The following is a 14482-nucleotide window of genomic DNA, read 5'->3' as shown; positions in this document are numbered from 1 at the left end:
GACGATCAAGCTATGCCAATAATTCTAAAATCTGACTTTGAAAAAAATGGCAAATATTTTTGTCTGTGTGTTATCAGATCTAGTAGATGGATTTTTCACCTTACCCGGCTTATATCCCCAAGAAACCTCTGACAAATTCAGGATGATCTGGGGTGATCAAGCCCCGACAATATTAGCCAAAGAAAATTTTTATCAAAAGTTAACGTTTCATGTATGACTTGGATTTAATATAGAACGTAATAAAACCATCATATGCTCTAACTGTATTAGATTATATTTCACTAATTTATAGAACATTAATTAGATTTTTTTTAATTGTTAAATTTCATGAAGTATTTTGGTTTGGATGAAAAAAATCTATTAAGATCGACCAATTTTTAACTAAATTGAAATAAATCCGCATTCAAATTCAAGACCAGGAACGACGAATTTTGTGAATTTGAATATTTATTTTTTATTGTTTGTTTAATTTCGACCATTTTTTAAAATTATTTTTATTTTATATTTTTGTAACTGCGGAATTTTAGTTGAAAGTATAGACCCATTATTAATCTTGACTTAACATTAAAATGTTAATTTAAAATTTAGGTAAGCTTTTTAAAATATGTTTTATTACCCATAAAAAAACCGAAATATTTTTCACCTATTGAGACAGATTTTCACCAAGGGCAATTTTACGAATAATAACAAGGAGCTGTTCTAGTTTTATCTATCCCATTTCAACTTTAAGTTTAAAAATGAAAAGTTCACAATAGGATCCGTTGTTAATTTCCAGTAGTTTTTCCAATTCTAAAATTTCATTATATCGTATTTATCGAAAAATGTTTCTATACAAAATTGCTAAAATTTAAATTACCAATCTTTATTTCGATGTGATTGATATCACCATTAATTATTATAATTTTTCATGAAAAAAGGCCAATTTTATAACGATATAGGACATTTTATACATCTCGTTCCACTAGCAACTCTGAAATTCTCGTTGTTTGAAACCATAAATTTCAATGTTGTAATTAGATAATTTGTTAACCTTTTGAATTATTAATAATACTTTCAAAGTCCTGATGAAGTAGAAAGTCTCGAAAGCCTGACGAAGGAACTGTTTGTTTTCTTTTTTTTTCAATTTGATCTTATCCCTGATTTTTTAATTTTAAAACTAATCTTTATGCAAAAACTGATCACGAGGGAAGAATAACAGCAATAAAGCGAAATGTTTATAACGATTCGCCTTAAAATAATCCTCTGATACGTTAATAACAACCATAATTAAACTACTCCGTTTACCATGGAGAATTGTGTAATGATCTCGATAGGAAATGTATAAACTGGTCGCCATCAGCTTTAAAGTTTAATTATCAATTAATCACTTGTTTCGAAGAAAAAGTATAAATTTTCAGTTATGTTAGACACAACAGTAATAATTTTACTTTAATTAGAAAGATCGAAGTATTAAATTAATCAATTGGTTGACTTTTGTCCGAAATTTCACCACACGATGATTGTTTGTTCTGCCTTGAAAAATCCTAACGAGTTTAGTCCTAACACAACATAAAAAATTGTTATTGATTACAGCCATCGGTTGAAGACATTTTGACAATTCCGAATTAACGATTTTTCAAGGCAGAAATTATCAATTCAATAAAATTTCATTACTCATGTCGTTTATATATTTAATTTTTTTAATAAACAAGAATCAATTTAAGATCAATTCAAATGGTGTTTATGAAAAATGGGAGCCAGAGAAAACCAAACCTTACTTTCAAATAATATAATCCAAAAGTTTTTTAAAATAACTTAAAATAAAACGAAATAAAAAATATATCATTTAAAAAAACACACAAAAATGTTATAAAAATAATACTTATACTTTTTTTATTATTTGATTATACGAACCATTTTCTAAAAGGTATGAAATTTTTAATGGAGTTTTGGCCAAATCTGGATGCAAAAAAATAATTGGTGAGATGAATTGTCATGATATATAGTTATTTTTTTGGAAATGATAGTTTTACTCAAAGTTTTAGGCAGCTGTTGTACGGATTTCGAGTACTAAATACTTATTAAATTTAAAATTAACCGCTTTTTCGCGCCAAATTAACTTTTTAATTTCAAATTAACTGTTGTTTCATTCAAATTGACAATTTTTGATTTCAAATTAACCCTTATTTAAAGCGTTAAAAAATTAGGAGTTGGTACGAAATCATTTAAAATAAAATTTCTTCCAGCTTTAGCCAAAAATCATTTAAAAAAAAAAATGTTGCTATAGATTTACATGGCATGCAGCTTTTTTCTCAAATTAGCGCTTTTTAATTCGCAATTGACCTTTTTCACGTCAAATTGACACTTTTTAATTTCAAATTAACTTTCATTTCTGTCAAATTAACAATTTTTAATTTCAAATCATCCCCTTATTTAAAGCATTAGAAAAATTAGGAGGTGGTACGAAATATAAGCACGTAAAGTAAACATCCATCGAACTTTAGGCAAAATTTTGCATAAAAAAATTGACGTGGTGAATTTACATGGTATGTTTTTTCCGTCAAATTAACGCATTTTAATTCGAAATTGACTTTTTTTCACGTCAAATTGACACTTTAATTTCAAATAATCTTTCGTTTCCGTCAAATTAACAATTTTTAATTTCAAATCATCCCCTTATTTAAAGCGTTAGAAAAATTAGGAGGCGGTACGAAATATAAGCATGTAAAGTTAATTTGCATCGAACTTTAGGCAAAATTTTGAATAAAAAAATACTGACGTGGTGAATTTACATGGTAGATTTTTTCCGCCAAATTAACGTGTTTTAATTTGAAATTGACTATTTTTCACGACAAATTGACACTTTTTAATTTCAAATAATCTTTCGTTTCCGTCAAATTAACAATTTTTAATTTCAAATTAACCCCTTATTTAAAGCATTAGAAAAATTAGGAGGTGGTACGAAATATAAGCATGTAATGTAAACTTGCATCGAACTTTAGGCAAAATTTTGAATCAAAAAATACTGACTTGGTGAATTTACATGGTAGCTTTTTTCCGCCAAATTAACGTGTTTTAATTTAAAATTGACTTTTTTCACGACAAATTGACACTTTTTAAACTTCAAATTAACCCTTTCTATTTTCAAATCAGCCTTTTCTTTTAAACATTAATAAACTTAGGAGGTGGTACGAAATCTGTGTTATCGTGTAAAGAAAAATTCCTTTATAATTGAGAACTTTTTTAATCGTATGATAATTAATTACAATTAAATTAAATGTAAAATCAAATTATTCTTTTTTAAATTTAATTGTAAGAACCCAGTTATTTTATATTAAGAAATCAAAAAGAAGAATTGTTTGTTTTGATAATTTTGTATAATTTTTAATTTTAATATAGTCTTCCAAAAGCCCAATTTTTTTATATTTAATTTTTTTCCAATGAAGGAATTTTACCTTAAGTACTTACATTTTTTAACATCTATTAGATTTTGGCGTATTAAAGTAAGAGTTAATTTTGAAATTAAAAAAGGCTATTTTGAAATTGAAAAGAGTTCATTTGAAGTTAAAAAAAAACTTAATTTTAAATTAAAAAGTTTTAATTTGATGAGAATTAATTTTAAATTAAAAAGAATTAGTTTGTCATAAAAAGGCTATAACTGTCAAGAACGGCTATTTCTTTAATCAATGTTTAATGTGGATATTGCGTTTTCAATTTTGTGTATTTTGAACAAAATTTAATTGATAATTACTATAATAATTAATAACCCATAACATAAAGTAAAACAATGACCCAAAAATATAGTTTGCTAAAAACCAATATCGTAATATTCAAATTGACTTTTTTCGGCCTAAATACCAACCTTGGAAGGTCGAAGAAAGTGAAGATAGGGGCGTTTGTCCTACTGGCAGCGTTTGGTCAAAAAATTCGACAGCCGATTCGCCGTTGTCAGTTTTTAGTTGTCAGTTGTCAATCGCGTCTGCTAACTGCTTCAGACCGGAGGAGGAATCACTAACGTCCCGTCGATGGATGGGCATGCACTGTTTCGTTCTGCATTTCTGCCCCTCTTTTTTCTAGGCCTCCCACCAGAAGATTCCGATGGGGAATTTCTCATAACATTCAGATTACAAATTCGAAAATCGTACATAACTGTGAATAGGGATTGAAAATCTTTCTGAGGTGGACTTTTCCCCCTTCTGTTGCTCGCTAAGAACATTTCCTTCTCTGATTAAGTCGTTAAATCCTATAAAATTACGACGATCAGAACAATATAAATACGAAAATATGAAATTGAACTCGAATGAACTTTTTTTCTGGCTGCAGTATTACAAAATTAACGATAAAGTTGAATCATTGCATTTCCTACTCTACTATCCATATTTTTTTAGTCTTAGTAAAGAAATTTAATTAAAGAATGTCTAGAATAGTTAAATGGTAGAATTTCAGTCGTTTATGATCATTTTGATATGTCAGGGAATAAGCAGGGTGAGGCTAGACCACGCACTACTTCCATGTGAGTTTTTCAAAAGTGATCAATGTAATGTTCAGTTTTCTTGCCATCACCTTACTTATTTTCCTGATTAACCATTGAAAATAGCAAAATGCCAAAACTGACAGACCAAACCAGCATAAATAGTCAAACCAAAATGATTGGAAATAACCAAACTGTAGATTTATCACACCACTCATGAAGAAATCTAACAATCTAAATGGAAGTACCACAAAACAAAAGTATACAAAAAAAAAAGTTTTCATTGAAAAAATTCTCCTTTCAATGAAGGCAAATTCTGTTGGTACAAAATTATATATTATTTGTATATCACTCAGCGTAGGTCACTTGATATTCCTCCATAACTGACCCAATGGAGGGTCAATGGGGTACTCAATACTGAGATATTGGCCCACCAATGATGCCATTTCGTTTTAACCAGGTTTTTTATTGCATTTTTAGCATCAGGGGGCCTGATTGCACAGGTTAACTCTAGTGTCTTCGCTGTCTTGGTTTTATGATACAAATGAAAATTTATGATTTAGTGAATTTGTTCATTAATCAAATTAGAGCACACCCTTAGTTTTTTATATTTAAAATAACTTTATTCCCACTTATGGAAACTTTATTAATAAAAGCCTTTTGGTCTGAAAAGGGTATCAATACCTGCATTGGTTTTGGCAGCTTGTCAATGTAAAGGTCCCAGGTCCAAATTCTGTTTTTTTTACATTTACAAATATTTTTCCCCCCTAAAAACACAAGCACACCTGGGAAAAATGAATTGTTTTAACCTCAATTTTTATGATAGATGATTAAAGTGCCTTTTGCACTGCATGTATCCAATAAGACAACTGTGCTTCAATTTTTGTAATGAAACGTCCTTCATTTGCGGAAGAATTGTTAAGCGAGTTATATGAGATTTATTTCTTGGCCAAAATGGTTTTAACCAAACTCGTGGGGTTATGTAAGACAGTAGCTCACTGAAGTTGAAAGGAAGGGGTGTCGGAGGCCCCAATGGTTTAGGCATCCACATAGCGCTCTTCTCTGTAAGGTAAAGGTCCTAGGTTCGAATCCAGCAGTGCTGCATTCAAACCCAACATAAAAGTTTTTTTTGTTTTTTTTTTTTAACTCTGGCACTCAAGGGTTCATATAACCTCTTAGTTGAAATATCCTTGTTAAAAAAAGATGAGAAGACATACCCAGTGACTTAAACTCCCATAAGCTATATCATTTTATTACATTTTTCTGCTTTCTTTTCAAAATAAGTTTTGTGTAAACAAATATTTAGATAATAGAATTTTATTAAATAATTTGGATTTTAAGATAATGAAGATGATTTTATAATAAGGATTGTACAAAAATATAAACGCAACAAGGGTAATTGTTCTTCTTAAGATTAGCAAGCAGTAAATTTATCATTATGTTCTTCAGTTAGTTAATTTATTATCAGCATTTTATCTGCTGTATAATCGGAACCAAAAATAATCCCATAATAATTTTCTTTTCCTCTATTTTCTTTCTTTACAAAGCAGATTTGTTTTACTTTGTTCTAATTAAGTAATTCTCCCACAATCATGGTCTGAAGGAAGATTGGAATTATTAGTTACATATAATTATCTAGTGAGGGAGTGTCGATGGTCGCAACAGTTTAGATGTTGACACAGTACTCATCACTGGAACCGACATACTTACAATGGGCATTTTTTCAAAAAAATGGCGCCCCGGGGGGTTGATACCTCTGCTGATTTAAACGCTGAATAAAAAAATAAAAAGTATGAAAGAGTTTGGAAATTACACAATTTACAAATCATTTTCAACTTATCAATCACCATTTAATTGATTTACACATTTACAGTAAACATAATGTTTTAAATAAATATAAAATAATTTACATAAATAAAAATCAATAAATTTAATGATTTTTTATTGATTAAGGTGACTGCGGTAGCTTGTTACATACAATATAACATTCACATTTATATAAAAAAATATAATAATTATGCATATTTATCACAGAAGTTGAATATTTTAAATCTTTTCATAAATTACTTTTTAAAAAAACAATCGATGCTTTTCATAACCTTTTTATTTGTTTTGCCTTGTTTCAAATCACTGCTTTTTCGTTTCTTAGGCTGTGATGCCTTGGACATCTGAATTTTTGGTTTGACATCTTGCACCACTGGAAAGGTGTTCAACTCTTTCTGAAGTTTTGTTGCCAGATGAAAATCACAGTGTTCTTCATATTCAAGCACAGGTACTTTGTTAAAACATTCTTGACATATTTTATAATCAATATCTTCAGTTAATTCCACAAGGACTGCTATTTCAGGGTTTGATTCTTCAGAATCACAAAATTCTTCATTGCAAATATTTTTTTCTGTCACGTCTTGGAAACCAGAAGTGGATGGCTTATTCACATCAGTGAATTCATTTAATTTGCCTTTATCAATATTGTGAACTGCTACTTCTTTGCGCTTTTGATCTCTAAGTTCGATCACTTTTTTTCTAAAATTAGGCGGCAGCATTGATAGTATCTCATCATCGATTGCATTCAAATCAGGGAAAATTTCCTCTGGATTAAATTGCGCAGTGGTATTATTTGTTAAAAAAGACTCGATCGTCTTGGCTTTTTTTATCTGGGGCTTTTCTTCTGTTTTCGAAAATAAACAGTTTATTGTCGATTTTGGAGGATCTTTTACCAACTTAGTTTCCATTGAATCTAAAATCTCTTCTTTAACTTTATCATTTTTTATAATGTTCAAACGATTTTCTTTGTCTTCAATTTTCTTAAACATTGTTTTAATGTTTGTTTTAGTTTTGCTTTCAACTTCATTCTTTTCTATTGGTTCTATAAAGTCGCTTTCTACACAATTTTGCTTAGAATCGTCATCTTCAGCTTTTTCCAAAAAAGGCAACAAACTCAATTTAGGCCTTTCTTTCCCCTTTGAATCTACGTCTTTAAGAAATATCTTTTCAAAAAAAGAAGGGCTACCAGTATCATCGAGCAAATCAATTTGTAAGGTTGTTTTTTCACCAAGTGTTTTACACTCAACGGGCTTAAAAAAGCTGTTAATCGTCTTTGTACCAACATCACTAAACTTTCCTGATGACAGACCTAAATATTTAATTGGCGGTGACCTGTAAATTAAAGAAATTAGATTTTTCAAATGTATTAAGTTGAAAGATTGTATAAACAAACCATGCCAAACTTGATGGGTCTTCGGTACAGAACTTCCTCAAACAGCCCATTGCCAAGGAAAAAATTTTATCGTAATTATATGAAGGCAAGAGAAGAGTTTTTGAAGATACAATATCTTTTTTATTAATTTCCAAGGCAACTGATACAACTATCTGGGTGGCCCTTCGTTTATACTGAAATAAAGTTAATTATTTTATATTTTCTTGAAAAAATCAAAGATTTCTTACAAGTATACCATTTTTGTTATAAACAAAATATAGTAATATTATGGTAACATTAAAAGTTTTAAATAGAACAAAAAATATTGAAACAGTCTCAAACCATTGCTTCATCTTCTAGAAGTCTTTCAAGCAGTTCTTCCGACAGTTTGTTGAGCCAGTGTTCCACGTCCTTGCGTGACTTTAACGCCACTTTTCCTGGAAACTTTTTACAGCAGCCAATACTCTTAGAAACCAGCCGTGACTGTACCGGCTCGTACTCGTAACCCCTTGACATGTTGTAAAGCCACGACCTGAAAACTGCCGTAGAGGAAGTCACAAATGTAAATATACCTACAGGAGAATAAATACCCGGTTTTATCATCAAATCTGTCTCTGAGCTCTTTCTCCGAATATTTAAGTAGGTCGCCCATAAATTTGCAGCCGAGACTTTCTTCTATCTCTTCCCCGAATTTTCCACCAAGGCTCCTGACTTTCCTAAGGGGAAGAGTGGCAAACAAGCCTGCCACTGAATCCTGAGGCAAAACCGTTTGACGGTTTGGCTTGTGGATTCCACATGCCAATTTAGCAAGTACCTAAAATTAAGAGTTCACAAGTTTTAAATATTTTGGCAGTAATTCTTTCAGCTAAAATATATATAAACCTTATTATGTGCAATTCCAGCTGAACATTTAAAACCAGTCGTTTCAAGCACAGCTTTTCTTAATTCCTCAATAATGACAGCCCCGTAAGCAAGTCGCTGTGCAGCCTCAGGATGGAAATCACTATCAAAAATATCTTGCAACCAGCTTTTTGTCCCTTTTTGCCTTTCTTCTAAACCGTTGTAATGACAGTAATTAATTTGTACTAAGTTTTCAGTATTTTAATATTTCAATGCAAAAATTATACCTTCCTCATTGGAATTATCATCTGAATAGCCAACAATAAACGTACTGGCCAGATCTTCAATCTTTATACCAGTATTGTTAGTCTCATTCATCCTCTTTTGGATGGGTGCAGTTAAATCAATATATGCCTCGTCAACACTAGCTTTCTGAACTACGTCGCTGAATTTGCAAAGTACAGACACAACTTCCCTTCCTGCATCTCTATATCTGGAGAAATGTCTTCACTTAAATGCCTTTCTTCATCCATAGTAAACTAGGTACAAGTTTGTAAGAACCTGGTTAAATCTGCTTTGTCCCTTATTGTCGGTACGGTGACCAGCACAATCTCGGGACAAATGGCTTTGGCCTCCTCGCCCCTCATGGACCTTGTCACACCCTTGTCTTTCGCCTCATAACTCAATGCAATAATACTGCAACAAAAAACATTGTTAGCTATAACTACATGTATAAATTTAAAAAACTATTTATTCCTAGGAATACAAATTCCTACAATGATTAAACATCACATTTGCTATTGTTGCACCACCCCGAGGCCTAGCCAGCTAGCTCACCCAGGGCTTTTGACTTTGTGTGTGGCTTCGTAAATAGCCAGTCCATCCCAGTCCATCCCAGCTCATGAGGTGAGGTCTTGCCATACGAGGTCATACACAGCCTTGTCATCACCATCCATTCCAGGTCACATAAGCCTCATCATCAAGGACCCGGAGTCCACATCTTCCGAGGTCCCTAAAAAGCCACCCCAGGTAACACATCTGTCACCCTGAGTTCACAGGTGGAATCTTTCTGAGAAGTTTGTCAAAAGAAGAGGGCCACCATTGCCTACTAGACCTATGACCCCACCTGACAACATTCCTCCCCAGCAGGAAAACTGTATGCTAAAAAATAAAATAAAGACTACATCAGGGGCACTGCCCCTTAGGTTAGATTAGATTACACAGGAGCCAGCCTTTTGACGACCTGCGCACAGTGACCAATATTGGTCTATTGTTCTTTTTTTTAAATCTAGGGCTCCTTGTTAAACTTGAGGCTTTTTATCACACCTCAAAGCTTTTACAAGGGCTCATGTGTCTATCCTTCAGGTCCTGGCTTTTCCTCTCCCAGGATTAGGAATCTCAGCCTATATAGGCTTTGAAAGTTTGAAGAGGACACCTATTGGCCCTGAACCCTTTTGTGGCTTACCAAACTGCCGAAAACGCAGATCCAGTACACAATGAATTAATTAATAATTCCTCTGCTCAATGGGAATGTAGCCCAGGACAAAGGCATGTGAAAAGGTTTATCAAAGAACCATCGCAGAAACTAACAGCAGAACTCGTAAATCCTAGGACGTGCTATCACTAGAATAATAGTTGGACTGCTAACTGGACAGTGCAGACTCCGGAGGCATATGTATCGACTCGGAGTGGTAGAAACAAGCCTGTGCAGACATTACCAAGAAGAAGAAGAAACAGAGTAACAAGTCCTCTGTTGGTGCAAAGGCCTACAAACGATGTCTATGGATACTGTGATTCTGAGTGATTACTGGGCTACTAAGTGGAAAATATCTTACTTCACCTAGAATTCAGTCTCATTCGAATATATAAAAAAGTTATGTGACCGTACAGTGGAAGGAAATAATTGACTAAAAAGCCAACTTGCAAAAGCATTTACATAGTCTATTATATGCTGCTATTTGTAGAAAGTATAACTGCAAAACTTAAACGAGCAGAGAATCACACGAGCATAAAAACAGAAAAAAAAGCTCCTATTCATTGATCACCAGTTATGGATCAAGAATAATTCAGATATAAGTTCAAGCTACTGCCCATTGAAATATAACATTTAAAAAATTAGCAGAACTACAGATACACAATAAGCAGGGACATTGGAATATTTCCTTTGTATTCAGCTTTAGTCTGTATAAGTGTTAACAAGAATTTAAGTTAAAAGGCAATAAGAATGTTTAAAGAAATTAGAAAAATGACACCCAGCAGAGTGCTCAATCCAATGTATATAAAAGTAGTGTCGCAGTGGGCCAAGGTGTCATATATCAGCAGTAATCTGTACACTTTAAACTATAGGAAAATCTTTCTTTTGGGAAAAAAGTGGTATTGAATCTTATTACAAAGCTGAAGAGACTGTGTAAATAGAAAAAACCGTCATGTTTACCCTCCTTGCTTCCACTGGTTGTACTGCACGACTGCCATTGGGATGCCCAAAAGGCTGGGGTTCAACCGGGTCTCTACTTGACAGTAAAAACAGTCCATGTCCACCAACGCAACGACCCTGTCTGTCATTTTCCTTGTGATAATTTACAGTTTTACACGATAGCGACAGCAATGACATTTGTTCAGGCTGTAAACTGTAAAGCGGTTTTCTTTTATGGGCGGGACGATATGGTTGCTAAGGAGGGATACCCGACCTCTAAAGGCACCTTAAGTCATAGTGTCGTCATATTCAGGGTATTTGAACAGTGAAGAATGAAACGGTTTTTATGACAGACTCATAATCTTAAGCAAAAAGCAATTACTGATCACCATTCATATTGTATGAATTACTTCCAAAGGCCATCCATATGGGTCCGCCTAATCTCACTGATAGGAAAACTGCAGTTTTACCCAATTCAATAAGTTAATATATTTTTCAAACATAATTTTGACACATTTTCAACACACAAGTATGCTGAGGAACATCATCGTGTGTGTGTGTGTGTGTGTGTGTGTGTGTGTGTGTGTGTGTGTGTGTGTGTGTGTGTGTGTGTGAGCCCCACTTAATTAGGTATTACATGAATTAAACATAATAACAATAACATAATTAAAAATTACAAACGATATTTACAATAAAAAAATAAAGTAACAAAATGGAATTTTTTTTGTTCAATATTGTATTACCTCCTAATAATGATTAATACATTTAAATTAACTTTTAAACTCTTCAATATTATTTAAAATTATGTATTAATTTTACATGAACACCATTATTCCCGAACTTCATAAAATATGGTAACACTTCGGTCTCCATAAAGCATGAGTTTGTTGGGGAGGCCAACATAAACCACCATGTGTTGCAACAACGGAAGCCAAGCAGCCGTCACTCCATCGCACTCCAGAAGGAGGTGATCTACAGGCTGAGGAGGCACCCGACTGCAAGAACAAGCTGGGTCAGGGATAATATTAAACCAAAAGTGATACTCTGCCAATTTTCCATGTCCTGTCAGGATTTAAGTAAGCCTGTAGTGCATTCGGAAGTGGCTCTTCTGTAAGCGGGCATGAGACTAATGGAAAGAACTCCCTGGCCAGTCGTCCCTGGATAGAGTTAGTCCAAATTTTTTCCCATGGAACCAAGCTGGCTTAACTGCAGATAGAAGGACCTTTGAATATGCAAATAGCAAGTCTTCATTTTGGGAGGCAGCCTTAGCCATTTGGTCAGCGGTGTGTATGTGTGTGTGTGGGGGGGTTATATATTTTATACCATCTGTTCCACTCATTTATAAACATTTTATATTATTCTTTTACGTAAAGACTTGGTTGAAATGAAAAAGCTAGTGTCACAAGAGGGATTCGAACCCACAACCTTTGGCTATTGCCTATCATCCTTGATAGGTAATAGCTGAAGTTATGGGTTCGAATCCTGCTCGTGACACTAGCTTTTTCATTTCAACCAAGACCTTACACTTTTGCCTATTCTTCCACTCATTAAAGTTAAAATAAAAGATATCTTATATAAATGCCATAAAAAAGGATGTAATTTGCGGTTGAGGCAATTCTGCCACAGATGGTGGCCCGCTGCAATATGTGCTGCATGAAAAGCTGCCTGCTCACAATCTCATAAGAGGTAATCAATGGTTGGTTTCATCATTGGATCATGTCTGAAAATGGGAGATGAGCTTATTGCAAATCTGTGCTGATGTGCTGCCATCCTACCATGCCCAAATATAATTTGGGTGAGCCTGTAGTCCACTCTGAAGTGTTATGGAGGCGAGATTCAACAGGAGGAAGAAATCCCTTTGTCAAACGATTCCACCATCCCCAGTCCCAGGATGTAATGCTCTGCTGTCTTAGAGTGTCTGTGTGAGTGTGTGGGTGTTTTATACAAGGTGTTAACCCAAAAGCACCCCAAAACATTTTCTCAATGACTGAAATAAATGTTGAAATTCACACAAAATATTTTTTTGTTTAATAAGTAATAATTCTTTATCATAGTCCTTTATTGTTTTTTTTTAACCCATCCGCCTCCCCGCCATACCTAAGGGAGACCCCATACTGGCAGTGTTCTATTTATTGGTTTGCAAATTTTTATATCAAGAAGGAAACCTTTAGTTCCAACTGTTTGAGGCTATAGTTTGGTCTTTTCTGATCATTTTGGTCTACCAATCATCACTGATCTGTCAGAACAAAATGACCAACAAATGAAACAAGAATGTTCATTTTCTTTGAGCATTACCTTACTATAAAATTTGAATATATTTTAGAATTATTGAATATATATTTAGAAAACACATTAATCTCTTGCAAAAAAAGATATTTACAACATAGTGTTTATGCTCCATGCAACTTTTTTGCATATGCAATTGTACAAACTAATATGTAAGTTTAAAAAAGTTTAAATTAAGATTATTCATTTCATAAATGTCAGGGTGCAAAAATGTTTGCAGGTGATGTAAAGTTCGTAAGGTTAGAATTTAAAATTTTTATCAAAATTGAAATTTGACAGTGACAGTTTTAACTGTTTTTAAGGGCATCACATTAGATAAATTATGACTGTTTGTATTAGTTATTCTCTTTTAAATGTTTACCAGATAATGTTTATTTTATGAAATTTCAGTTTGGTCACAGAAAGGTTATGAATGTGTCATTTATGATCATTTTGATCTGACAGATCAAATCAGTGAGGGTAGGCAGACCGAAATGTTAGAAATGACCAAATTGCTTCATCCATTTTCTTTGTGCATACCCACAATACCCAGTTACTGTTCATACATTTTAGATTGTGTTCATGTTTATGTTCCAGGTACTTTTTTGCATGTGTAACAGTACAAGTTAGTTTTTTATGTTAGTTAATTACTAAATTGAAATAAAATGAATGGATGAACGCACAATAAGAGATCTTACCTGAAACTTTATCCGAGGGGTCATTAATTACCGGGGAAGTTGAAACAAGTTTTTTGGGTTTTAGTTGTGGTACTCAATATTCTGCCATCAGCCCTCTTACACTGATATTCTGCCAATAAAAACATTCTTGTACACAAGCACTATATACAATAAAACAATCTTGTTTCCTCCAAAAATCGAAACAGGAGACCCAGATACTAGCTACCATGCTAAAGCACATTTTGGTAGCATTCCTGGTCATGGTTCTCTACATGGAGCCAAGGAATTGCACTCTTCTACTAGGTGGGACACAATTGTCAACATGGCCTATTATGATGGCCTAGGATGACCTTTCTTCTACAAGTCAGATCCTCTAAGGGTAATATAGTATTTTTGTGTAGATTTTATTATAAGTTGAATTAATATTATTGCTATTATTATTATTTTACTATGTTTGTATATAATTAAACTTATTTAAAATAAATAAATATTATTTTTTTCAATTGTAGAATTAGACTATTTGCAATGAATATACTATCTGAAGCTCACCTAGATAAAATATATATTTACAAGAGTGGAGTACCTCGTCAAACCCAATAAGGAACGAGGTAAGAAAAACTGGTCCTAATATAAATTACAAT

At 32.9% G+C, this 14482-nt stretch overlaps 2 protein-coding genes across 3 annotated transcripts in view; both read right to left on the bottom strand.

The window, feature by feature from the left end:
• Positions 1–4007, bottom strand: part of LOC106668510 — a 34965-nt gene extending 30958 nt beyond the window's left edge. The window contains exon 1 of the mRNA XM_014397348.2: positions 3842–4007. The gene's annotated coding sequence lies outside the window, so the exon portion shown is untranslated. The remainder of the gene's footprint in view (positions 1–3841) is intronic.
• A 2382-nt stretch (positions 4008–6389) lies between these two features.
• The window catches only part of LOC106668524 (DNA polymerase eta), a 73416-nt gene continuing 65323 nt past the window's right edge, over positions 6390–14482 (bottom strand). Inside the window, exons 1-8 of one of the 2 annotated variants that reach the window (XM_014397373.2) lie at positions 10921–11143; positions 9048–9182; positions 8774–8979; positions 8529–8698; positions 8237–8460; positions 7989–8178; positions 7668–7840; positions 6391–7606 (exon numbers count right to left, since the gene is read on the bottom strand). In XM_014397373.2, coding sequence (XP_014252859.1) covers positions 6514–7606; positions 7668–7840; positions 7989–8178; positions 8237–8460; positions 8529–8698; positions 8774–8979; positions 9048–9182; positions 10921–11048 — 2319 coding nt within the window. In that variant the 5' untranslated portion in view covers positions 11049–11143 and the 3' untranslated portion in view covers positions 6391–6513. Of the gene's footprint in view, positions 7607–7667; positions 7841–7988; positions 8179–8236; positions 8461–8528; positions 8699–8773; positions 8980–9047; positions 9183–10920; positions 11144–14482 lie in introns of those variants that run through there. The other variant, XM_024230503.1, reaches the window with a different exon arrangement.

The sequence above is a fragment of the Cimex lectularius genome, unplaced genomic scaffold (assembly GCF_000648675.2).
Source record: "Cimex lectularius strain Harlan isolate CLEC.00 unplaced genomic scaffold, Clec_2.1 scaffold36, whole genome shotgun sequence".
NCBI lineage: Eukaryota > Metazoa > Arthropoda > Insecta > Hemiptera > Cimicidae > Cimex > Cimex lectularius.
Note: the sequence above shows the minus strand (reverse complement) of the source record. Positions and strands in the feature narration are given on the sequence as shown.